Source organism: Apodemus sylvaticus, chromosome 21 (assembly GCF_947179515.1).
Source record: "Apodemus sylvaticus chromosome 21, mApoSyl1.1, whole genome shotgun sequence".
Classification (NCBI taxonomy): Eukaryota; Metazoa; Chordata; class Mammalia; order Rodentia; family Muridae; genus Apodemus; species Apodemus sylvaticus.
In genome coordinates this window covers 51,416,528-51,443,082 of record NC_067492.1, presented here as the reverse complement: position 1 = coordinate 51,443,082, position 26,555 = coordinate 51,416,528, and the positions used below count along the sequence as shown (strand labels likewise).

General features: G+C 44.5%; 2 protein-coding genes across 6 annotated transcripts in view; both read right to left on the bottom strand.

The window, feature by feature from the left end:
- The window catches only part of Mmaa (metabolism of cobalamin associated A), a 441,074-nt gene that overhangs the window by 50,736 nt on the left and 363,783 nt on the right, over nt 1-26,555 (bottom strand). The gene's annotated exons all lie outside the window — the stretch shown is intronic.
- Smad1 (SMAD family member 1) overlaps nt 11,762-26,555 on the bottom strand; it is a 62,298-nt gene continuing 47,504 nt past the window's right edge. For all 5 annotated transcript variants that reach the window (XM_052166199.1, XM_052166203.1, XM_052166201.1 and 2 more), the window contains exons 5-7: nt 24,941-25,162; nt 19,366-19,622; nt 11,762-13,148 (exon numbers count right to left, since the gene is read on the bottom strand). In XM_052166199.1, the coding sequence (XP_052022159.1) occupies nt 13,005-13,148; nt 19,366-19,622; nt 24,941-25,162 (623 nt within the window). In that variant the 3' untranslated portion in view covers nt 11,762-13,004. The remainder of the gene's footprint in view (nt 13,149-19,365; nt 19,623-24,940; nt 25,163-26,555) is intronic.

The following is a 26,555-nucleotide window of genomic DNA, read 5'->3' as shown; positions in this document are numbered from 1 at the left end:
ACATGAACACACAAACCATACACCCATAATACATGCATGCACACACATACCTGCATATACACACATATGCATGCACACACGCACACATGCACACCACAACACATATACATATACACACGACATACATATGCACACACACACATGGACACACACATATATGTGCATGGATGCACATACACATATACCCAGCAGTCCATATACATAATAAATAAACGCCATGACAACAAATGACTGTATGGTGAACTATGTCAGCCATCATAAATTCATCAGCAATTTTACCAAGGAGGTCACATTCACCAGCAACAGAAACATACAACTTCCTTCTTATCTATACCAGACTAAGATGCAGGCTGCTTTTATTTCCAAACAGACACCGGTAGAACTGAAACAAGAACCGTCCAACAGCCTCGGAATATTATTTCCCACAGAGCAAACCAATAATAAGATGTAGAGATGTAGAGACCCTTCAGGAGTTAAACTAGCTTGGCTGGTACGTAGATAAAGCAAGTCGTGTTTATTTTAGAAACTAAGAGCCTGTGGAAATATGACTTAGAAGCTCAAACACAGCCCAGTGATTTCATTATGCATTTTGACAATGTAAGTGGAATGAGAATGCGTGTCCACAGCAGTGTGTGTGTGTGTGAACCTGAAAGTATCCAAGTATAGTTACATTATCTGGTGTGAGATGGATACCAAATGTAATACGCATATAGTTCAACCCTGTTTTAAATATTATATTTAATTTAGGAAACATAGAACACTGCCAACAATTTATGAAGTGGCTATGGTTTGAATATAAACTGTCCCCTCCCGCTCCACAGATTCCTGCAGTTAATCACTTGTCTCCAGCTGGTGACACTGTTTTGGGAAGTTGTGGACTCTTGGGAGGTTGGGGACCTATCTGGAGGAAGTAAGTCCCTGGGGGAACAGGGAAACACTTTGTCTTAAGTGGGGAAGGGATCTTGAGATGTATAGCCCAACCTCTCTGTGCTGAGAAATATAAACACAGCCAAATTCCTGCCATTGTAACCCAAGCTGCTTCTGCCAGCACCACACACCTTCCCCTCCATGACGGACTACATCCTCAGAGCATAGCCAGCGTAACCCTTCCCACTATCAGCTGCTTCTTGTCAGGTGTTTGGTTGCAAGGATAGGAAGGTAGTTTAACAGAGAATGTTGGTACTGGGAACCATGACCTTCTTAGACCTTGGGAACTAGCTTGTGGGAGGAATGTGGAAGAGTTAGAAGCGTTGCCCAAAAAGTCCTAGAATGCTGTAAACAGAGCTGAACGGCCACATCTGGTGGGAATGCGACAAACCAGACCGCCCATGGAAACACACATAGTGAGGGGGAGCTCACGAGGCTTCAGAGCAAAAACTGAGCGACTGACTATTCTCCTTAGTTTCTGGCTAAATCTTTGTGTCCTAAGAATATTAGGGAGGCTGAATCAACAATGACGGACTAAGCTGTTTCGCAGAATCAGTTCCCAGACATCGTAGCACCCATGCACACACCCCACATACATGGTGCATGGTTACCACCCAGGCTGTGGCACGGCTGTGCGTCACAGCCTTGGTAGGTTCTACGTACGAATTCTAAGCAGAAAGCAGAGAAGAGGAAGGGCACACAAAGACAAAAACTTGCTTTGTGAGGACAGGAGCATGAGGAGTTTAAAATTACAGAAAAGGTGCTGGGGCAGAACACCCATAACCAGTTCAGACAGGGCTGAGTGTTATGAAGCTCAGGAAAACACTCTAATTGGCTAGACTCAGTTTCTCCTCTGAGGAAGAAGACTGTGTGCTTTTGTCAGTTGGTTTTGACATAGCGGCTTGGACACACACCTGCCACTTTCCTTTGCACTATTGGGTTTGCCTCTTCAGTGTGTTGTTTGATCATCTTACATAGTGCCTTTGCTATAAAATACTGAACGGGGCCTAGGTTTTCTTTATGATCAACAAAGAATGGAGGATCATCCTACACTCAAGGGACAATATTCAGCATTCTTTACTTTGCCTGCGATATGTTAAGAGCACACACATCCTGCTCCAATACCTTCCAATTCCACCTGATCCCACCTCTCCCACCCCAACCGTGACTCTGCTAAGAAATACTCCCATAAGATTTTACCCACTCCCTAGGGACAAGAAGCACCTTAACAAGAGCCTGGAATTTTGTTCTAAGTGCCCTGGAAAGTCACGGTAGCTTTTATTGTCAGAAGCAAAATAAACAATTTGTTTCCCCCTTTCTTCACTTTCATGTGTGTGTGTGGTGTGTGTGTGTGTGTGTGTGTGTGTGTGTGTGTGTGGGTGGGTGGGTATTTGTGCATGCTCAGTGGCCAGAGATTGACATTCACTCTGAATCATTTTTCTATCATGTTGACAGAAGCAGGGTCTCCTTATCAAAACCAATCTTACCAAACTGGCTGGTCTCTCTAGGCAGGCTTGTTCTGGGGAGTCCTTGTCTCTCCTCTCCTACACTGGAATTTCTGGCCAGCTGCCATATGTTCCAACATTTTCATGGGATCAGAGGCTGTGAACTCCCATGCAGGCTCTTGAGCTGTGAGTGCCGTATCTCCTGGCCCTTCCCTGCAGCCCTGATCAGCAATTTCACATTGTCCAGGAAATTTAAATGAAGATTTTGTTGTTTGTTTTAAGACAGGGTTATGGGAACTCTCACTATGTAAGCCAGGCTGGCCTTGAACTCAGAACTCTGCCTGCTCCTGCCTCCTAAATACTGAATTAAAGGGCTATGCATGAAGAATTAAGTGTGGCTGAGCAAAGTATGCAGGGAGGAGTCTAGTGCAAGTTCAGGCCAGAGTTTCAACTCTTGCTACTTACGTCCTCTGTACCTGTGATGGTTTGTACATGCTTGGCCTAGAGAGTGGCACAGTTAGAATGTGTGGCCCGGTCAGATTAGGTACAGCCTGGTTGGAGTAGGTGTGTCACTGTGGGTGTGGACTTTAATACTCTTGTCCTAGTTGCCTGGAAGCCAGTATTCTGCTAGCAGCCTTGAGATGAAGATGTAGAACTCTCAGCTCCTCCTGCACCATGCCTGCCTGGATGCTGCCATGTTCTTGCCTTGATGATAATGGACTGAACCTCTGAACCTGTAAGCCAGCCCCAATTAAATGTTGTCCTAATAAGGGTTGGCTTGGTCATGGTGTCTGTTCACAGCAGTAAAACCCTAATAGTACCTGAGAAATTTTCATGGGCCCTTAGGTAAGTAGGTATATACATAAGGCCTGCCTGCAAATCAAATACTTACAAATACAAGAGATTCGTTTGAAAACCATTCTTTAGTGTACTAAAGAATATTTTTACTGTTTACTAATGACAAAAACAAATTTGCATACTAATGAGAAAGATGTGCTTATTTATTTTTACAGAACTACAACTGCCAGAATAGTTCGTATTGTTGGATGTGAAGCACCTTCGAAGGTTTTCAAAGCTGATTGATATTTTGATTTTATAATAGCCAATTCTGAGAACCACTTTGTATAAATCCATAACACACAATGGCAGGAACACACTCAGGGCATTCTGGAATTTGTACATTCTAGCACAATCTCAAAGCCAAAATGTATTGAATAATTATGTCAATGGGACTTAGCCAGCATCTCAAACAGCAATTTTAAAATCAAGCATTTTCATATGATACACCCCAAAGATATATTACACCCCAAAGATATATTCATTCAATACGTACATTGGAATGCCAGTAGGGAAATATTTAAAGCTTTTTTCCTGTAATTAAACCATTATGTTTTTGTAAGAACAGAAACCTATACATTAAAAGCAAGGTAATTAGTAATAACGTTCAAGGTTGGCAGCAGCTTGGTGCTGGACTTGCAAACTGTGAGTGTTCTGTGGTCTGAGCCCAGGCTGCAGCAAGGTGACATGATTCCCCAGGGACAAGCACTGCCAGAAATACCTTGCATTCATTAAGCATTTGACTTTTAATTAATTTTTGGTCATTGCACATTTACAAACCCTTTACTGATGGCAATTATTTTTGCAACTTCCACTCAGTTGTGTGACTGCCTATGTGGTTGTGACCCACAATTTAAGAAACTGTGGTTGGGGCAAGGGATAATGTCACCTCCACTAATGTGGCAAACGTAGATCTGAAAAGCACTGAGGGTCGCTGAAGGGTGGATGCAGAGGGACTTACTGGTGGTTTCGGGGTGGGATGAATTGTTTTAGCAACTGGATACATGACAGTGGTCAATAGTGACTAAGAAAAGAAGCTCACACTGAGTGTGAGAGAGTGATGTCCCAGAGTGCAGCTGTGCCCATGTGAGGCTTGACATGACATACGTGAGGAGAGATAACGTCAAGTTAGATGGACAAGTTCTTGAGAGGCATTCTGGCTGCAGATTCATCCAGGGAGCAATAGTACATGGGAGGCCTTGGGAGCCCTGGGCTGACTGAAGGATGCAGGTAACACTGGGAGAGAAGGTAGATGGAATCCAGAAGGGCAGGCGGGACAGAGCCATGGGGACCTCAAGACTGTTAACCAAAGCACTCCTCTATTAATTATTCCATTAAGAACAACACTGACATTTCACACATTAATTTTAATGGGAATATTTAATGATTGATGACACTAGCTTTGGCTTATGGGTAGAAATTTTGGAACTAATTATACTCATTTATCAAAGCTTGAGGATGTACTCCTTTATATATTTCAAATTGTTTCCTGATGCAGAGTATGGATATCATAATAATAGCATGCTATAAAAGCAGTAGTTAATGTTTGCATTAAGGGCAGACTTCTGTAGAAGGGGGGGGTGTCTCAGGCTCTTGTTCTCATGAGAAGTGGCAGCTTAGGGTCAGTGATCAATATTTATTGGTCACCTACAGCACAGGACTAGGGTTTCCCAGTTTAAAAGTCACGTATGTGTTTTCTAAGGGAATTCGATGGGTTCTGTTTTCTAAGTCAGAGAAAATTCCCGAGATTATTCAAGTACAACTTCCATGAGGTACATACAACTTTAATATCTGAACTTGAACGTGATTACTGTAAATGGGGGTGAGGGAAGGAGACCTATGCCAACATAACCAAACAGACGACTGTGACTGCTATTTAGCATCTATTGAGCGGGTAATAGATATGACCAGCAGGAATGAATTACTCCTAATCTTCACAACCTCCACACCCCCACTTTTCATATAGAAAATACAGCTTGAACAAATCTGGACAACTTTCCAGAAAATACTCAGGAGGAAGTACAGGAGCCAGGATCTAGATGCAGGTCTCAGTACTCAAAGAATTTTCTACTTCCTCTGATTCTGCTTAGGCAGAGACGGAATCTGGAGTCTGGAATAAATATAGAACCCTTCCCCCACTTTAAAGATAGATTAATGCCACAATTCATTGATGCTGGAGTCACGCTGGTTTGAACCTTAAAGCACTTTCCTGTCATAGGGGATTAACTTTAAAGAAATGTCTGACTGATGTTACACTTAATGCTTATGCTAAAGCAGAATTACAGAGCCTGTAAATGTTAAATTTACTTACGTCGTCTCCTTCCTGGGAGAAAGCGGGACGTAAGCCGACTTAAGTTTCTAACTATATTTAGACAAGAGCCAAGTGCTAGTGAGCTAAGAACATTGGTAGGGTCTGACTAGGTACGCATGGGTTATTAACATCTGATGACTCTGTCGGTCGGATGTGCTGTGTATTGAGGCTGTGTCACCCAGGGCAAGGCAGCGGCCAGGTCACCTAGTTACAGATCATATACTTACAGAAGTAGAATAAAGGACTTCCATGTCATGATCAGAGGAGATAAGATTACACAAACAAAGTAAGTCCTTGCCTACAAAATGAGAATGAGAATTTGGGACATAAGACTGCGTGGAAAGTGAACGGCTTAAGGAACTGTGAAGGTGACACACTCAGGTTGCAGAATGCAAATTCAGTGGAGTAAGAGGATGACCAGAGCCTGGGTGGCTTGAGTCCTGTGACTTGGAGGGTTGATTCTGAAGCTGATAGTGGGACTTGGGAGTATAGGGTCTAGTGGAGTGGATGTTCAACACATAACCACCCAGGACCAATTCAGAAAATTTCCCTAGTGTTCATGAAGCCAGAGTTTTCTCCCCAAAGACATGGTGACACCCATCTGTAATCCCAGCAATCGGAAGCTGGAGATAGGAGGATCAGAAGTTCAAGGTCATCCTTCGTTACACAGTGAGTTTCTGGTCCATCTGGGATACTTAACTCACTGTCTCAAAACCATTACTTTGGGAGTTGTTAATACTTGATTTCCAGCAGGGAGTGAGTGGGCTGAGCACCAGAGTTCATCTCTCTCTGCTTCCTGACTATGGGTGTAGTGTGGCCTGCGCCTCAGGTTCCGCCACCAGGCCTTCCCCACTATGACCTACAGCTGTGAGTCAAGGAACTCCTCTTTCCTCAAGCTGTGCTCGCTGCCTATGGCCTCAGCAATGAGACAGGCATGGTCACGGCAGACAAAACCAGGCTACACACCCACACAGGCATCATTCCTCCCGTGATCACGGCTTGACAGGATTCCCCCAGGGCGGCTTTGTCAACCCTCGGCTCCACACTCGTGTTCCCCATCCCCAGTTCCAGCTGTGGGAACAGAAGGGACAGCAGGCTTACTGCCCGCCTCAGCTAAGCTCACGACACACTTCTTAAGGACGCATGCTTTGTTTGCTCTCCTTCCTCTCTCACAGTGGCTGCTCTTCCCATCTTCAGGGCGGCCTTCCTCCCTTTTCTGTAGATGGCTCTCCGGGGAGACAGATCTCACAGCTGAGCTCGAGGCTCGTGTCCTAACACAACCTTCCCACGTCTTCACCTTCCAGCCAACAAATGCTGTTCTCCATCTTTGACTCTTCCTTACCAATAAACATTTTTTTTAGAACTCAAAAATACTTCTATTCCTTTCAGCTCAGATATACAAACTGATACATGTTGGCTTATGTACCATGGCCGCCCTGTTCTCACACAGCAACCCTATCCCCATTGTCAATGTCACAAAATCTAGAATGACGTGGGAGATGGGCATATGAACGTGCCTATAGGGGATTCTGCTGATGTCTTAGGGTTTCATTGTTGTGAAGAGACACCATGACCAAGGCAACTGTTATAAAGGTGAACATTTAATTGGAGCTGGCTCACAGTTTCAGAGGTTCAGTCCGTTATTGTCATGACAGGAAGTAAGGCAGCAGCCAGGCAGACATGGCGCTGGAGGAGCTGAGAGTTCTACATCTAGAGGGCAGGCAGCAGGCAGGGAATGCCACACTGAACATGGCCGGAGCATCTTAGACTTCAAAGCCCTCAGTGACACATTCCCTCCTACAAAGCCATCCATACCTATTCTCACAATGCCACACCTCCCAATAGTGCCATTACCTATGGCCCAAGCCTTCAAACAAAAAGTCCATGGGGCCATTCCTCTTCAAACCATCACATTTGATTATGTTCATTGAGGTGGGAAGACATGTGCACTGTGGGTGGCTTCATTCCCTGGCAGGACTCCTAGACTGGATAAATGCACACGCACTGCACACGCCTCTGTTCTTTATTGTGGATGCAGTGTGACCAGCTGCTACAAGCCTTCCTCACCTGGCCTTCCTCACCATGAAGGAGTCCTAGAACTGCTTTCTCCCAGAAGTCATTTTGTCAGTGTGTCTTATCACAGCAACAGGAAAAGAAGCCAAATACCCCCAAAGCTCATCAGTTAGACACAGCTCTGTAATTCCTAAGTATAAGCCTGTTCTGAGAGCCTGCCCTTCTCTGTCCTGTGTTGGCCCTTCTGTAAAGCAAACCTTGCTTGTGGAAGCCTGCTCTGTTTCTTCTCTATTTCTTTCTGTATCCTTCACTAGAGTTGCATCTTGTATGTGTGTTTGGTCCTTAAGTGATCTCATAAATCAAGGGGTTATAATCATAGGAGGAAAAAAACCCCATTCTTTAGTATACTGTACCCAAAATTATTAATGGTGTGGCTCCTGTATAACCTCCCACTTGCACTTTCTGATGTCTGCCTTGTGTGCATGCATTCCGTCAGTAGTCTTTTGCAGGGATAACCTCTCCAGAGCATACAGACAGCTCCGAGGCATCATCTGTGCAGGCTGGAGTGTCATCTCAGAGGTCAAACAAAACAGTAGGCATCACTCACATGTGGCTCTGATCTGACCCTTCTAGGGTGACACCTAGAAGTGGTACCAATTATCTAAATGTTCTCCAGCTTTCAAGGTTCAAACTTAAATGACACTTCCTCTGTAGAACTCCTATCCATCTCTCTTCAACCAAGTCAATACAATTGCTTCCTCTTCTCCTTCTCCTCCTCCTTCTCTCTTCTCTCTTCTTCTTCTTCTTTCTCTCCTCCTCCTCCTTCTTCCTCCTCCTTCTTCTCTCCTCCTCTTCTTCTTCTTCTTCTTCTTCCTCTTCCTCTTCCTCTTCCTCCTCCTCTTCTTCTTCTCTTTCTCCTTCTAAGATAGGTAGCTTCTGGGGTGGTTTATTTATGTTTTTTAAAATGTTGCATTGTCTTGATCTTAAACATCATTGTGGTGTGAATCTTTCCTGGGGAAACATGGACACACAAGTCTCCTTACCTCAGGTAGAGAACCAACACCAGACAGAAGCAATGAGTCTACCCACATTTAGTCTGGTGAGGCAGCCAGTTCATTGTGCTTATTTACAGGGACATGGTAAGAAACTACTTGGATGAGCACAGGTAACCAGAAAAATAAGCACATCACCGATGCTGCCTAGACGGGGTCTCTCTCCTTCACTTAGCCTTCCACACTCTACACCTACTCAAGCAGCAACTAGGATCATATGCTTCTTGGACAAACTTACCTACAGTTGGGAGGGAGTGGCAGGGAGTGGCTACAATATCAGGAGCGGTCCGAGGACTCTTCACTCCCTATGACAACTTAGCAGACCACACTTTGAGGGATTCTTGCAGGTAGCCATGAGTGTCCTGCTTAAGGTGGTAATTACTCAGGGGGCAGCATTTCAGAACAGCCACTGAGTGGGTCTATTGTGTTAAAGGCTTGGCTTGCAGAACTGTGCTATCAGGAGATGGTGAAGTCTTTTTGAAGAGGTAGGACTTGGATGTCTTCAGGCATGCTTTCAAAGAGGATAAATAGGAGACACCAATCTCACATCCTTCCTTGTTGTTCAACCTAAAGTTGAGTAGTTCGTTTCTGTCCTATGCTCCTGTAATGGTACGGTGCTGCTGCTCCCCTCTGTCCTGTAGAGAGGTTTGGAAGCAATGGGCCTTCTTGGTCAAAGTCAGGGACCTCAGCCTCCTCACTGAGCCCAGAACAAACTGATTCTCTTTCTACACTCGCTATCATCTTAATCATTTATTTCAGTAAAAGATAGCATGGCAAGAGTTGGGGACAGAGTAATATGTTCCTGTGAGGGCGAGAGAAATGCTGTGGGAAAGCCCCTGGCACGGAGAGCAGAGCACAAAGACCCAGACATCCATGAACTAGGCTCCTCCCTTGACACTGCAAGCCCCTTGTCGACAGGCTTTCTGACTGTTTATTCTTTTAAAGGCAAGAATTCCCCCCCCCCCAAATACCAGCCGAATCCAAGCCCCTTTCTAGCCTGACTTAAGGAGATTTAATCATTTGCTGAGAAGTTCTAAGGGCTTTGTGCATGTTCATTCTCGTGATGACCCAATGAGGTTAGCTTTCCTGTCTCTGTTTTACAGATGAGGGACTACGTGCAAGGAACTAAAGACATTTTCTAGTTCGAATTCTGTCAAATGACAGAGGGGTGGCAGGGCAGAGCTCTCTCTCCACTTCTAGTCATCCCTGCTGAGTCTTAGCAAACCGTCCATATCACCTTTGTCATCACCTATGGGACTTGATTGGGTTTCTTATTATCTAAACAGTTGCATTTTCTCATTCCTTTAACAAAATTTTTCCAAAAGACATTAATCTTCTATGGTTAAAGAGAATGTTTTTTCATTAGGATTTTACTAAAATTCCATGAAACTGCCCTTAAGCACAGTGGGTGTTTTTCTGCACCCCACGTGCACACCCCAGGGACAGATCAGATGATCTTCCTGTTTTATCCAGCACACCTTCAAGGCACTTAATACTCAACTCACCTAATAGCCAACTCACTAACATGTCCAGCAGCCAACAAGGGAACTCACGGAAGGCAAAGGCAGCTCGCCACTGCTTTTGAGAACTCTTGCCCTGAGCTCTATTTTTAGACCATTTCCAGTTGTATGTCACAGTATCATGTAACTTAAGAGTAATTTTATCTGAGCTCTTTATTTTTAGACAACTTCCAGTTATGCATCAGGGTATAATCTAATGGTAACTTTATTGGTTTGGAGATGCACACATTTGCATGTGGGGGTGTACACGTGCATGCGGAACCCAGGGCTGACTTCAGGAATAATCCTTGGTCATTCTTCTACCTTATTCTTTGAGGCAGGGTCTCTCAGTCAGTTCTAGAGTTCACAGATCTGCCAGTCTCCACAGCCAGTTTGCTCTGGGGAATCCCCGTCTGTTTTCTTAGGCTGGAATTACACGTGGGCTGCTTCATAGGCTGATGAAAGAGATACAGACTAGAGAAGACTCAAGAAAGGTGATGATTGTATTTTGACACTACATTCCTAAGGTATTCTTAACTTTAGCAATGATTCCCAAACTAACTCTGTGATGATACTATCTCTACTCAACGAATGGAAATGGAGAGGCGCAGCCATCACGGACAGGAAGCTGTCACAGTATACGTCGCCTGACTCCAGGCTTTCTCTGCTTGCGATTGATGGTCTTGAGAGCAACAATACGTCAAGTTTGGACCTGGCCACTGTTTAGGGTTGCATTTTGTAGTTTCAGGGGAGTAAGACATTCTTTTCTTTAAAGTTGATTTCAAATGGTGGGAGGCAGTAGATTCTTGAATTTTGGGGTTGTGAACCAAGTCCAGGAAAGAATATAAGGAGAAACCGTGGCATTTACATGGTTAGAAAATATGATCTCAAATTGATTATTTTTTAAATAAATTTCAAAAAATTTCCTCAGTGGAGCCAAGTAGTGGTTGGCACACACACTTGGGAGGCAGAGGCAGGCAAATCTCAGATCAGCCTGGTCTCCAGAGTGAGTTCCGGGACAGCCAGGGTTGAGAGAGAAGTCCTGTTTTGGGAGAAAAAAAATGTTTTCTTGGTAGGAGAGGTTCTGGCCACCCCATCTCAATAAAACTGCAGCAAGGTCATCATTTTCCCTTGTGCAGCCTCAGTTTGAGCCACTTGGCTACACTCTCCCACGGCTACCCTACATGCGCACCTTTAGTTCCCCAGTCTTCTCTCCTGGTTAACTAAGGTACCCATCAGTAACTGTGCTGCTGCAGTCCCTTACATTAAAACGTTTATGTATCTGTGGGCTCATAAGATGCCTCAGAGGGTAATGGTGTCTGCCTGTCAATCCTGGTGACCTCAGTTTAATCTCTGAAACCCACACCATGGAGGACGGACCAACTGCACAAACCACCCTCTGACCTGCACAGGCGCCATGGTATATATCCCTCCTGCCCTCAAGAAATTGTTTTTAAGTTTACACATTTCATTTTTTTTCCTTAAATTTCCCATTTTTATGTATCCTTTTTCTTCCAATTTCAAATCCCTCAACTCTCTTAGCAATTCAGGTTCATGTCTTCATGTCAGTAATTTAGCTTTTGTATCAGGCAGAGAGTACTCAAAAGAGCACCATTATCTTACTGATCCAAAATTTTAACATGCAAAGAGAAAAAAATGACACATCTTTAATCAAAGTAAGCAATAATGACAGGTTTTATTTAAAAATTTCCAGTAGAGAAAAACCCTGCTAGTGTTGGAATAAAAGTACTCGCTGTATAAGAGCAAAGGAAAATAAAAAAAAAAAATTAACAGAAGAAAACCAAATAGTACAAAAACCAAAACAAAATTAAAAAAAAAAAAAAAAACCTTTGAAATGGATTCCAATAGAGATCTTCTTTAAACCTGTGAATAATGAACAGAGTTACTAGGTTTGGCAAACAATTTATTTGGAAATCAAAGCCTATGTCTGTATTGTAAACTCCATAAAAACTGCTCATTCAATTCAAGCTTTTCATATGCTGGGTATTGAAACACAAGAAGCCAGTTGATTTGCGAACAGAAGGAATTACTCATTTGCTCTCACAGTCATAGGAATCAACCAGCTGCTTAACTGTGTGGCGGAGCAGATGAGATAGAAGAAAAGAAAGGAAGAAAAAGTCAGATAAAACTCTACAAAAACTGAAACACAGCAAATTCAGACACCAGCTTGTTCATTTAAGGCCACAAGCTGAACTTTATGGTAAAGTCTACATTTGCAAGCTGTCGTTTTCTTCCCCTCGCCCCGCCCCTCAGATACTTTGTAGACCCACTAGCCATTTAGACTATTCATAACCTCCAAATATTCTGTATATACATATTTAGCAAAGAGCATATGCTTGACGACATCCTGACAGCAATACAGTCAGCATTCAGTTTCAGAAAGATTACTATGCACGTCGTAATGATTAACCTTGACTTTAAAAACAAACAAAAATCCCATTCATTTCTAAACAAATAGCTTTAAAATATTAAGAAAACCCAATGAGAAGATGATTCAGCGTGGGCTCTGAGCCTGACAGAAAGCCCACTTCGGAAGGACTTTCAGCGCCAACCTTCTGCCAACACCCCACACAAAGGGATCGCTTACAATAATTTTTTCTTTTTCCTAATAGATAATTTGTCCCTGGCTTGGCCATCGCTTTTTTAACTATACACAAAAGTCCTGCTAAAAGTCAGTATTTTAGTTGATTTTACAACAGAATGTCACAATGTAAACTGAATGGGTTCTTGCTATCAACAGCTCATTACCAAGGCTTGTCAATCTCTCCATCCAACAGTTGGTCACAGAGGTCAAGTATTATCGCGGCCCCTTTCCTCAGCTCTCCAGCCAGTCTGACTTATCCATCCTTCAAGTACATGCAAGGCTCAATAGTTTGCAAGAGACAGAAGCCGCAGGTCCTTAAGACACTGATGAAATAGGATTGTGGGGCGAACCCATCTGGGTCAGAACTTTATCCAGCCACTGGAGAGGGCCATGCAGATGTATCTCAATCCAGCAGGGGGTGCTAGTAACGTCCTGCCGGTGATATTCAGCTCCCCAACCCTAGGAAAAAGAAAGCACACTGGGAATCATTTAACTCCTTCCTCTCAGTGATTGAGTAAAAATGTCATATGATCAGTTCATAGAAGCCTGTTTGGACTCATGATAACATCTTACAAGAACAGCACACAACAACTGCATACATATTTAGTTGGTAAATTTTGAGGTTCATACTGACCACTCAAGTCCATCCAAGGACCCCCAGATTACCCATTTTGTCAGGTATGGTGGGGTGGTACACCTCTTTAATCCCAGCAGTGAGACCTTGCTTCAAACAGCAAACAACAAACAATAAACAAACAAACAAAATAGCTGGTCTTTGATTCTTAAAACTTTAACATAAATTCAACAGCTGTCTTAATAAAAATATTTTAAATATCTATTTCCCATTAGGCTATGTTAAAACTTTATTCACTTACTTATATTTTTTAAAGACAAATTCTTACTATGTAAGTAACTCTGACTGGCCTGGAACTCCCTATGTATACACCAGACAGACTGGCCTCAAACTCAGAGATCCACCTGCCTCTGATTTCTGAGCACCGGGATTAAAGGCTGCATTATCAAGCCTGTTTTTAAGATTTTATTTAAAAAGTCCTGTATCTACGTATCTACGTATGTGTTTGATTGTGGATTTATCTACAAATGCATATCTGAAGCATCTAGGTCTCCGATGCCCTGGGGCTGAAGCTACAGGCTGTTGTTGGCCATCTCAGCTGGGCGCAGGGAACTGAACCCAGGACTTCCGCCAGAGCACCACACATTCTTAACTGAGTAATCCCTTGCCCCTGTATTGGTGTGTATGTGCATGTGAGTGTGTGAGTGTGTGTGTGTGTTCATGCCTGGAAAGGCCAGAGGTCAACACTGCCTGTCTTCCTCAATCATACCGCCACTGTGTTTTCTGAGACAAGATCTGTTGCTGAACTTGGGGGCCTTTGCCAATTAGGCTAGACTGGTGGTCATCAAGCTTCCGGGGTCTCCTATGATGGGACTGCGAGTGCACCAGGCTTTGTGTGTGTGTGCACAGCTCTGTGAACTCAGCTTGCTTTCTCTTCTGGCCTTTACTTTGTGTTGTGTTGCAGTTTCTTTGAAGATAAAAGCTTCCATCTAAGAGGAAAGTTCCTTCTAAGGGGAGGTGAGTGAAACATTCCACCCTATGGGTAAACTCCTTACAACTCAGGAAGCAAACAACACAAAAGCTTTAGGAAGTCCTACGAAACAGAGCAGATTCACTAGACGCTTTTCTCCCCAAGTTTCTATCAACATTACAGGTTGCTCAGATCAGCTGGGCTGCAGGGAGGACAGGCAAGCCAAAGTGCCTAGCAGGGGCTCAGAGCAACCCAGCTTCTGGGAAGGCCCTGTCGGGCCGCCTGCATATTCTGCAAAGAGCTCTGGTCCCCGGCGTTTGTAAACCATCACCCACGCAAGGGGGGGCTTCTGGCGACACAGGCTGTCTTTGACTCACCTCTGTGCCTGTAAGTAATCCCCCCAAAATTCATTGGTTCCCTAAGTCGGCCTTAGTGGTGTCCATGTATTGGCTCCCTATGTGGGGTGAGCAGACATTTATTCACATCTCTTCAGGAACAGTGTCCCGCAACAGGAACGAGACTCACAGGGACCGAACTTGGGTCGCTAGGCTTGTGTAGTAAGTAAGCACCTTTGTCCAAGAAGCTCCCCGAACCTCTGGTATTTTTTTTATTCTTGAAATGGGTGCCGGGGTGCAGGTCCTTACAATCGCATGGCAGGCACTCTGCTGACTGAACCATCTCCTTAGTGGCCCCTCTTTTTTTCCCCCAGACAGGGTTTTACTCTGTAACCCAGCTGGCCTGAAACTCACTGTCCAGTTCCAGCTGGCTGCAAACTTGTGGCAGTCTCAGGCCTCAACCTCCCATATGCCGGAATTATAAGTGTGGGCCAGGATGCCTGGTTCCCCTCTGTCCATTTCTGTGGCAGTGGGAATAAAGCCCAAAGCCTCTTATGCAGTAAGCAATACATTCCAGCACCGTTACATTCTAACACTGTTAGAGTTATCATTATATTCTCCCCTTACCCTGAATAAATACAGTAAAGGCGCTGTCAAACAGACTGATATTCTGTTTCTTCCCCACTCTGGCAGATTAAATTCTTTTTTTTTTTTAAAGATTTATTTATTTATTATATGTAAGTACACTGTAGCTGCCTTCAGACACCAGAAAAGGGCATCAGATCTCTTTACAGATGGTTGTGAGCCACCATGTGGGTGCTGGGATTTGAACTCATGACCTTCGGAAGAACAGTCGGTGCTCTTACCCACTGAGTCTTCTTTCCAGACCTGGCAGATTAAATTCTTCTGCCTGTCAACCACACAGATCTCTTGACCTTTTAGTCTCAAGTGAAACTAGAGGGAGAACCAGTTAGACACCTCAAAGTTCTTCCCAACACCTAGTCACTGTCTTGAAGTGGCAGGCTCTGTCACTCACCTGGTCAATAAGGTGGTTTGCAACATGGCGTCAGAAAGGACAATAATGTTCCACAGATGTCACAATGAAAGCCAGGAGTGAAAGGACGCCCCTGTAATCCTAGCACTAGTGAGAGGCTGAGGCAGGAGCATTGTGAATGACTTCAAAGTCAGTCTGGGTTACACTGAGTTTGGAGCTAACCTGCGTTACTCAATGAGACCCTATTTTAAAAATTTAAAAAGATAAAAAATAAAATGGTGTTGATATGAATAAGAAGGGCTTAAACTTCTGCTTGATCCTTGTTTGCAAAGAATTATGGTTACTGGGGTCTCTGGTACATACCTTTCTCTAGCAATTTGAAGGAATATATCTGCCCGAGAACTTTAAGACAAAGCAGGCTTACTACAGAGGTATGGTTTTCAAACCTCTGACAAGAGGGTCAGTGTCATGAGCTCCACCTGTGTATGTGCTCTCTTGTCCCTCGGTTTGTGTGTTCAACAGCTACAGTTACCATGCAGGTCTGTCTCTTAGACAGTGAGTTCCTTAAAGACAGGGCTGACACCTGACCTTCAACTGGTCATGAGGTAAAAGCTTCACACATACTTTCTGGGCCAGGCTGATGTGAGTTTTTCCAGGTATAGTGTTATATTAACACCAAAAGTAATCATCTCAATAACAACTGGAGACTGACTGTTAATGTTAGCAAGACCCTTGGTACCATATGCTGAGGAGGTGGAGGAGGAGGAGGAGGAGGAGGAGGAGGAGGAGGAGGAGGAGGAGGAGGAGGAGGAGGAGGAGGAGGAGAGGTCCAGTAAGCACCCCTTACAGCTGTGCTGCAGAAAGTGTGTGAGCTTCTGTTGCTAATATACAACTTCTTGTTGTGTGGAGCCTGTTATTTCCGGGCCACCCAGCTTTAAATAAGATTTATTTTTTATAATGTGCTTATGGGTGTGTCTATGTGCACATGTATGAAGGTACCCAAGGGAAAACAGAAGAAGTTAAGATATTTGATTTTGGGAGATGGTGTTACAAGCAGTTCTGAGCTGCGGGATGTGGCTGAGGAGGACAGGGCTCTGATCTTCTGTAGGAGCCTTCCCTCTGGCCCATCAACAGCTTTTCAGTAGGTAATTCTGTCCATCCTGAACTCCCAGCCACACCCAAGCAGTCTTGCACAGATGCCATTCTAGTAAGTATTAAATTATGTTATGCTCCGTTCCCAATAAAGCCACAGGAAGCCATATGCATCCTGAAGCTAGAGACTTTAGATGTGTTTTCCCCCCTCTTTGTATTGTCTTTTCCGAATAACGATAAACTATTTGCAGAAAGAAAGAAGTCAACAAATTTAGAATCTGAAGCTTTGGGCTAAAGCGATGTCTTAGCACTTAAAAGACCTCCAGCAGCACACGAACATTGTGCTCTCTCTCTCTCTCTCTCTTTCTCTCTCTCTCTCTCTCACACACACATACACACTGATACAAGTAAAAAAAAAACTTTAAATATCTTAGTGTAAATTTTTTTAGATGTACAAAAGTAATATTTAACTGTTAGTTGTGTAATCAATAGGAAACAAATGCCAAGGAGACAGCTTATTGAAGTCAAAACTTCTTCAAGAATTCAATAATCGCAGCCCATCAAGGGACTTCAGGCATAATTACCAAAGGCGCAGTGCCAGCCAGTCCCATTTTACAGACCATGAGGCGGAGATAGAGTATAAGCCCTGTGTCTTAACCACAGTTCAAACACCCCCACTCTCAAGAGTCCTTCCTTCTGAACAAAAACCACTTTGGCAAGTAGCTGCTCTCATTTTGTAAACTGCCTGAGCCAGAAAGCAAGCTATGTCAAAAATTAAATGGTGCTTGTGACTAATGAACAAGGGCAGGCCCATGGTCATGTCTGCACACAACAGACAGGTCAGTTCCTTTAAGGGGTAATGCTTTTTGATATTAAGGAGGTGCCACACTCAGTTGAGGAGGGGAAGGGCGCCTTTGATCTGGGCGACGAGGAGCAAAGGAGGGCTCTGGAATCACCCAGTGATGAACAGATCACTAAACAGGCCGGGCGAGAAGTTACAGAGCTTTTGAAGACTGCACATGAAAGGCGACTGCCTCGTTCGAGTTTGTAATTAGCGCTCTTCCTCAAGGTAAAGTGGGATAAAGACTTATCTTCGAGACTCCAGAGAGGAGCAGTTATCGGAGTGTCCTGTCATCAGATGTGCATCTGCTTTTAACATTTCTTCGGCATCTCATTCTTAGTGACAGACGTGGACGGAGATATGCTACATGCAATGACTCCGATCTTTCTTTGATATAACAGAATACTCTTGGAGCCAAGGGACCAGGGCCTTGCTAACTTTTCAATTATACACAAAACACATGATTTACTAGAAATATATTATATATATATTATATATAATATACATATTATATATTAATATATATATAATATATATATTATATGTAAAAACAAAACACAAAAACCTGACCAACTGAAAATAATTTCCAGAGTAAATAAGTTTCTTACTAATTTTGCTATTTTTTTACTTCTCTCCCGGCCCTGCGTGTGCACACGCGGAGGGAGAGGAACGGCCCGAGGGAGTCGGTTCTCTCTATCATGTGAGCCCCCCGGAATCAAACGGTAAGCACCATCCTAAAAGATCATGACTGACTCCAGAACTACAGTCACCAGGCACGGCCTCCATGCATACAGTGCTGAAAGCAACGGCCGAGAGGAACAAAGACATTTATTCAGATGATCTCACCGGATGACCATGGATTTACGCTACATGTTATGCTATTATAGCAGCTATGGGGCTGGGGGCACAGCACAGTGGGCGGAGCACTGGCCTAGTATACCAGAGACCCTACAGCGGATAGCACAGAGCCTAGACTCCAAGTCCAGGCGCAGAGCTGACAGATCAGGATTTCAAGCTCCTCAACATCAGCCAGCTATGTTAGACCCTGTCTAGAAAGTAACAGAAGCTGGAGAGATGGCTCAGCGGTTAAGAGCACTGACTGCTCTTCCAAAGGTCCTGAGTTCAATTCCCAGCAACCACATGGTGGCTCATAACCATCTGTAAAGATATCTGATGCCCTCTTCTGGTAAGTCTAGAAACAACTACAGTGTACTCAAATAGATGAAATAAATGTGTTTTTTAAAAAAAAAAAGGGCGGTGGTGGCGCACACCTTTAATCCCAGCACTCTGAAAGGCAGAGGCAGGCGGATTTCTGAGTTCGAGGCCAGCCGCTCCAGGACAGCCAGGGCTACACAGAGAAACCCTGTCTTAAAAACAAAACAAAACAAAACAAAACAAACAAAACAAAACAAAAAAAAAACGAAAGTAACAGAAACTTGACCAGAGCCAGCACGATGGCTCAGGTGGGTAAAGGTGTCTACCACCAAGTCCGGGGATCTGAGTTCTAACCCTGGGGTCCACATGGCGGGAGGAAAAGATTACATCGTTACCTTCCAAAGACAACTTCTTGGACACTGACCTTCTTGTCAGAGGTTTGAAAACCATACCTCTGTAGTAAGCCTGCTGATAGGAATATATACCAAGAAGGCAGATTTATATATTGTAGAAGGCATGTGTGTGTGTGTGAGGGTGGGGGTCAGGGAGTGTATGTGCACGTGTGTGTGCATGTATGTGATGGGGGGAGCATGTGTGTATGGGTGTAGTGTGTGTGTGTGTGTGTGTGTGTGTGTGTGTGTGCGCGCGCGCGCATGTGCAAGGGAGTGGGGGGGGGAGGTATCCAGTCTGAACGAGATGGGTAGGCGCCGCTCACCTTCACGAAGCTCATTCGAATAGTGCACATTTTGGTGAGTTCATACACTGTCTCGAACCCGTGGTTCACAGACTGCGCCAGTAGCTGAGCGAACTCCTGGTTGTTGAAGATTTTCAAGCTGCACCCACTGGGGATCTTGCAGACAGTGGTGGGATGGAAACCGTGGTGGTAGTTGCAGTTCCGGCTCTGCACGAAGATGCTGCTGTCACTGAGGCATTCCGCGTACACTTCTCCCCCAACGTAATAAAGGTGGACTCCTGTGGGGGACAGCCCGTGTCAGTCAGTGCTTATCTGGCAGAGTCAGGCTGGGCTACTCTGGGTAACTATGTTACCCTTGTGCCAGCCAGCCTGTTCAGGAAATAACAAAGTCTCTCAAAAATAATAAAGTATAACACTTTCATTTCAGTAAGTATTTAATGTCCCACTTGGCTAGGGTTGAAAGTATATCTGTGCTCTAAAAATAGAATGCAGTGAAACCTAGAGTTTTACTAGAGGGCATTTAACTCTCCTCCATTTACGCCAGGGCTAAATTGTTCAGAAAACTTCAGAGAGTCGGAAGGGAAGATCAGCAAACACGAGGAACAAAAGGTGTCAAGAAGTCCTGCTGGGAGCCGTAAGACAGGGGGTCTAGTTAAAAACAAAGGCTTCAGAAATAGAAAAATGGGGCTGGGGTCTGTGTGAGATAGAACTCACCAAAATGACTACAAGTAACACCTGAAAAAACGTCTCTCAGCTTAGAAAGCCAGCAGTCTAGGCAACACCACACCTTAGGTGGGGAGGAGTGGGCGACGCCTGGATCCTCCCTCTCCTGGTAAAGCGAGACAGCAAAGCTGTTCTCCGAATGCCACCCACGTGCCCCTTCACACAGGAAATAATTAAAAGCAGGGGGGGGGAGCCCCCAAAGCCCCCCCCAGGGGAAACAAGCACCGAGCAGAGGCCAGTGGCGTGGGCTTCTAACCCTGACAAGCCTGCAGTACTGTGCTGTGGTGACTGTCTTGAGGAAACACCATGTCACATTGCTACAGAGACACAGGGCTAGAAAACTATTTAAAAGAAAAAAACCTTTTCCCTGATAATAAAGATAATGACTTTTCATCTTAGAAGATTAAGGCAATGTATGAAAATATAAAGATGTGGAAAATATTAATAATGCTTTGGCGGCAGAAAGTTTATTAATGTACATACATGTGCTGGCTTTTGCAACCGGCAAAGCTTCTGGGCAAACTTTTTAACCTCCGCCGACTGTCCTGTTGTACAAGCAGTGCACCATGGCTGCCGATTTTCTATTATTGCAGTCATGACAAATGTTACTGGACCGATTTTTACGAATATCTGTAAATGACTGTATGCAAGGCCCTGGGATCGTGTGGCCAAACACCTTTCCAGAATGCTTGTGTCGATTCACACCCACAACAGCACCCTTCCTTCGTCTGGCCCGCATCATCGAGCAAAGCGCTTGCAGCTGGAAAAAATACTCATTTTAATTTATACATGGGGCTGGTCATGCGTGCGCGGCTTAGAGGCCATTGCGTGTCTCCTGTGAACTCAAGTCTCTACCGCTCACCTGTTTATTCTGCTGCCGTTGTAGGGTTTTTAATATGTTTTTATGAGTTGTGTATTTAGGGCCAGATATAAATAATTGATCTTGTATTTTCCTGTTATGCCTTTGTCTTTCAATTTTGTTCAGTGTGTGTGTGTGTGTGTGTGTGTGTGTGTGTGTGTGTGTATAGACAGAGGGACAGATAGACAGACAGACATACAGACAGCAATATATGTTTTAACCTAGAGATGTTTAGTTGAACTTTTTATGATTTTTGTTGTGGTAAACGACCTTTCAGATCAAGTGTGTCTTCATAGAGCTTTTTAAATTGTATGCCTTGCTACAGACACCCATTACCTCATTCCTGCGTGTGCCGGAAGCGCAGGACCAGCAGCAAATGCTACTGACCTGATGCTAACACCTCGGCTCCCGTGTGCAATACAGCGTGAGTCCGTCTTCTCCACAGCAGATCTGACTGATTTACTCGTAATTTTTACTAGGCCTAATGTCAGAAGTTTTTCTTGCCTTGTCTGTCCATTATAATTTTTGAGTATCCTTATTAACGCTTCCAAATAATCTTGGTGTCACATCTTAAGTCACAAAATATAGAAAGAATTGCTATCCGCTTGCAATGTTTTTTACAGTATTCAGCCATCCCTTTAAGGACCAAAGGCTGCCGGTATATGCATTTTTTTTTCTCTCTCTCTTTCTTACTATAGCCCTGGAAGGAAGTGTCAGTAGTGGTGGGCCTTGAGAGTTTAAAGGCTTCTCTCTCTCTCTCTCTCTCTCTCTCTCTCTCTCTCTCTCTCTCTCTCTCTCTTTCTCTCTCTTTCTGTGTGTGTGTGTGGGGGTGTGTATGCGTGTGGGGGGTGCTTAAGGTTTAAGATGTGAGCCGCCTGCTGCTTCTCTAACCGCCATGTTCCTGATTCCCTGGCGTGGTGGACTCAGCCCTCTGGGACCATAGGCCCTACCTAACAAACTCTCTTCTCTGACTGTCTTGCCTACGGCTTCACCACAGCAACAGAAATGTAATTCCACACCTGGTCAGGGAAAGCGGCTGTACAGGCCTCTAGCTAGACAGAAGGACAGGGATGGACAGGTCGCTCATCCCTGAGCTCTCCAGGGTGAAGGGGGGGAGGCACCACCTGTCCATGTCTAGTGGGAGGTACCAATTAGTAGAAACTTCCTTGAAAGTATATATAACCAAGAGCTTCTGGCTTCACTCCAAGGATGCGTCCCAAGACGACTGTCAATCATGCCGTCTGCAGTGGTGTCTGCTTGCTTGTGGGTTAGGATGTGAGTCCTCAGCTTATCCGCAACGCTGATTCTTAATGGTTGCTTCTACCATCTGGGATTCTACACTGAGTCCACCACTCTGGCTTCTGGGGTGACTTAAGGAAGTGCAGCTCCAGAACCCTTCCTTCCTTCCTTAATAATTTTTTGGGGGGAGGTGGTTAAGACAGGGTTTCCTTTCTATAACCCTTGCTATCCTGGACTCGTTTTGTAGACCAGGCTATCCTCAAACGCACAGAGAGCCGCCTGCCTCTGCCTCCACCTCCTGAGTGCTGGGATTAAAGGCGTGTGCCACCATTCCCAGCCCCTCATAATGTCCTAAAGAGGAAATTCTACGATGTGGCTTTCTCCTACTTTGAGGACAAAGTCCCCCTAAAATTCAGTGAAACATATACTCGTCCATTCTGAATGTACCGACAGGTGTACGTTCTGAACGTAGCCTGTGTTTACAGGTGTAGGAAAATGCCCGTGTGAGCTGAAGCCTCTGTTCACATGAGCTGTCATTTTCCACTTACCCTCCTTTGAACATATTAAGATGTCTTCCTAGTCCCATCTCAATAGCTGCTTGGTTTCATCTAAGAATAATCTTAGAACATTTTCTTAAATGTCTCTTATCCTGTATTTAAAATATCCCCCTTTTTTATATGCTCTATTTCTATAGATGTTGATTCTTTTATTTCTTTACTTTATTTATTTGTTTAAAGGCAGAGTCTTGCTCTCTTCTGGATGGGCTGGAACTCATGGAGATCCCCCTGCCTCTAATTCCCCAGCATGTGTTCCTTGTCTGCCTCTCGCTGGTGACGCCACAATGGAGAATCAATCAAACAATTTACTGGCTATGCAGACTTATCCACGGTATAATTTATTTTTACTCTGCCTTGCAACTAAAATAGCTTTTAGAGAAATATTTTAAAACATGCAAACGCTCTGTCAGAAAACTTCTCTTCATATTTGGCAAACATTGACGGTTCTTTTTTATTGCATTCACTTCCTTGTTTGACCTGTATAGATGATGATGATGATGATGTGTGTGTGTGTGTGTGTGTGTGTGTGTGAGAGAGAGAGAGAGAGAGAGAGAGAGAGAGAAGGATGGGCTAGTGTGGTTAGTGTGGTGTGGCGTCAGAGGGCAAAGCACAGGAGCTGCTTTCTCTCACATGCAGTCCTGGCCTAAGCTAAGGTCCTTCAGACTAGGGAGCAAACCTCCTCACCCACCCACTGAGCTACCCCACCAGTTCCACACCAGTGACTCCTGCTTGGTCCTTACTCAATGGTTGCAAAATGATGACTTTTGTATTCTAGCACTCACTGTCCACTTAGCAATTGGACTTCCCAATTAATTTATTTCTCTATTAATGATTCCCTTGGCTGTGTCAATTAGGATGTACTTATTGGACAGAGTCTCACTGTGTAGCCTAACCTGGCTGGGGATTCCTGATTTTCTGCTTCACGCCTCCTAAGTGCTGCTATTACAGGCGTTCCGCTCACCTCCACACCCAGCAGTAGCTTAAGATCCTCCTCTCCTGGAGTTAATTACAGTTGCTCTTCATTATCTGTGGATCTGGAATCCAGTTTCAACTACGCGCAGATCAAAAACTGATTTTTTTCAAATAGCACCAACACTGACATGTACCAGGCCGTGCCTTCTCACGAGTCACGCAACAGCGCGGCTGTTTACGTGAACTCTGCAGCAGGTGCGGCTCTCAGAAGGACACGTGAAAGGTAAAGTGTGATGAATTACGTTACTACACTGTCTGATGCAAGCGAACTGAGCAGTCATGAATTTCTAGTTCTCAAGGGTCTCAGAACAAACCCCGTGGATACCGAAGGACAGACACAGTTTGGTTCTGAACCGTACAAAGCTGTTGAGTTGGGAGCTGGAGGCCATGGCTTTCCGAAACCTTCTTTCACTTTCTCTCACAGGAGATCCTCCCGGCTCGCCTTGTCCCAGCCTTGGAAGCAGCCACTGTTTCCCTCAGTGGGGAAAGATAGTAGCAGCAATACCCTTTTGGTACACAGGGTAGAAAAACTACATGCATGTTCAGAGGGTACATAGACAGGCTCACATATAGACATGCACAACATCATATAAACACACGCCATGTCATTAAGTCATGATTTTATACCCACACTTCCAAGGGATGCCACACCCCTGCATGATTGCATGTTCCTTTCTTGGCAGGAAAAGCTGAACTGAGCGCCTACCCACACACTGAGCCATGTGCTTAATCATATAATAAATGCATATAAATGTTACAGAACTGTTTTAATCTACCACTAATAAATAATTAAGTCTATTAAGAAAGACAGGCAGGATGGCGACGCGGCTCGATGGGGAGAACGCTTGCCACCACGCTGATGACTTGAGTTTGATTCCTGAGGGTCTCAGAATGAAAGGGGAGAACTGACTCACAGACTGTCCTCTGATCAAGACCGTCGTGCACACACGTACACATGCACACATGCGCGTGCACACACATGTAATAAATGTAAAAATTCTAAGATATTTTTATAACAAAAACATTAGAGTACTGCTCACAGTATCCACTAATTCCTAACAGCATAATCAGAGTTGGAAAACCACAGGATCATCAGTTAGCACAATCTCCAGATAATATGATTTGAAAAATTCTTCAAACAGCAGCCTCCGAACACTCACTGGGCATTTGCCACAGGAATGACGGAGTCGCTTCTTGAGGAACGAGAGACCCGAACGTTTGCAAGGCGGGTAAAGCGAAGGCTCACCTTTCCCAATATGTCGCCTGGTGTTTTCAATAGTGGAATTCCGGTTAACGTTGGAGAGCAGGCCAAGGCAGAAGCGGTTCTTATTGTTGGACGGATCTGTGAAACCATCCACCAACACGCTGGTGGACGAGGCGTGGAACGCTTCACCCACACGGTTGTTGAGCTCGTAGTACACAATAGAGCACCAGTGTTTTGGTTCCTCATAAGCAACTGCTTGGACATCTGCAGGGAAGAAGGGAAGAAAAGGGTGTGTTGCTCAAGGTTTGCGCCTGGAGCACCCCGAACCGAAACCGCGTTGTAACACTGGCTGGGCATCACACACTGAGGGCAGGCAAGGGCGAAGACCAAGACCACGTGTGTCATTTCTGAGATTCTGAAGCACTTCTTACTAAAGGTGGCATTCTCCTTTAATTGGGGAACCATTTTCTCCACCGACTTAGCAGAAAACCAAAATACCAGCTAAGCAAGCCCAGCGACAGCATTTGCTGAATACTAACGACCTGTTACTTGCTCATTAACATACGGCAATAATAGGAATCACTCTTGCTGGCAATACAGCAAGTGACCAATGAAAAACCAAGTGGCTCAGGAACAAGAGGGGCCTGGAGATGTGCCAAGGGGTTTTGGCAAAGCCTTGGTGAGCCTCTGCTTTCTCAAAGCACCAAAAACAACTTCTACCTACCATGGAGAAGCTGCCCGGCTCCACAAGAGCCAGTGAAGGCCACGGCTGCAGCTCTGCTGTGATTCCAGCTCAGGAAGAAATCTTGCCAGCTGGCCATTCTCCCCCAATGAATCATATCTCTCTCATCCAGACTCCATGCTAACTTCCTTATATTTGCTTTAAGTCATGCCGAGCAGGTGCGTTTTGTCTCTCGCTTCCCAGAATGGGCCAACAATGGAAACTACCCAGCTTTCTGACAGGATGTAGCCTGTTAAGTCCGATCTCTTAAGCCTGAAGAATCTCCAAACAGAAAATGCTTCTAAATGCTTTCAACCAAAAGGTTGGGAGATGAATCCTTTCTGCAGCAAACCTCCTTTAACTGGCCTTTGAGACCCCAGGCATACAAACCACACTATTGCCAATGTAATTACTGATCTGAACCTTATGGGGCCTCATGCACAAAGGGGAAGAAATGCAAAGAAAATCTGGCAGGCATAGTAAAAAAATAAAAAGAAGGGCTTCCATGTCCGTCATTAGTTCCATTTTATACTTAAGTGGCTTAGCTGGAAAAAAAAAATCTCTTTCCCTTGTTTTCTAAACAGCTCGCTTCCCCCTTTACTCCGCTGTCCTTCAAGGGGCAAAGCTTTAGTGATTCACAAGTGCCAAACCTCAAAGGCAGCTGGGGCCACAGTCACACAAGCCTTTTATCAGCTTTCAGTGTTGTTCGAGATGCTATTCATCTAGTTTAGACTCAGACACATTTTTTTCCTATAAAAGGTCAGAAAGATTTTGTGGGACATATGGTCTTTATCACAACTATTCCACTCTGCCTTTGTATCACGAGAAAACAGTGATTGATAATATGTAACAAATGGGCACAGCTGTGTTCTAATAAAGCTTTATTTATAAAAACAGACAGTGGGCTGATCCGTCTGTGTGCTGAAGTTTGCTGAC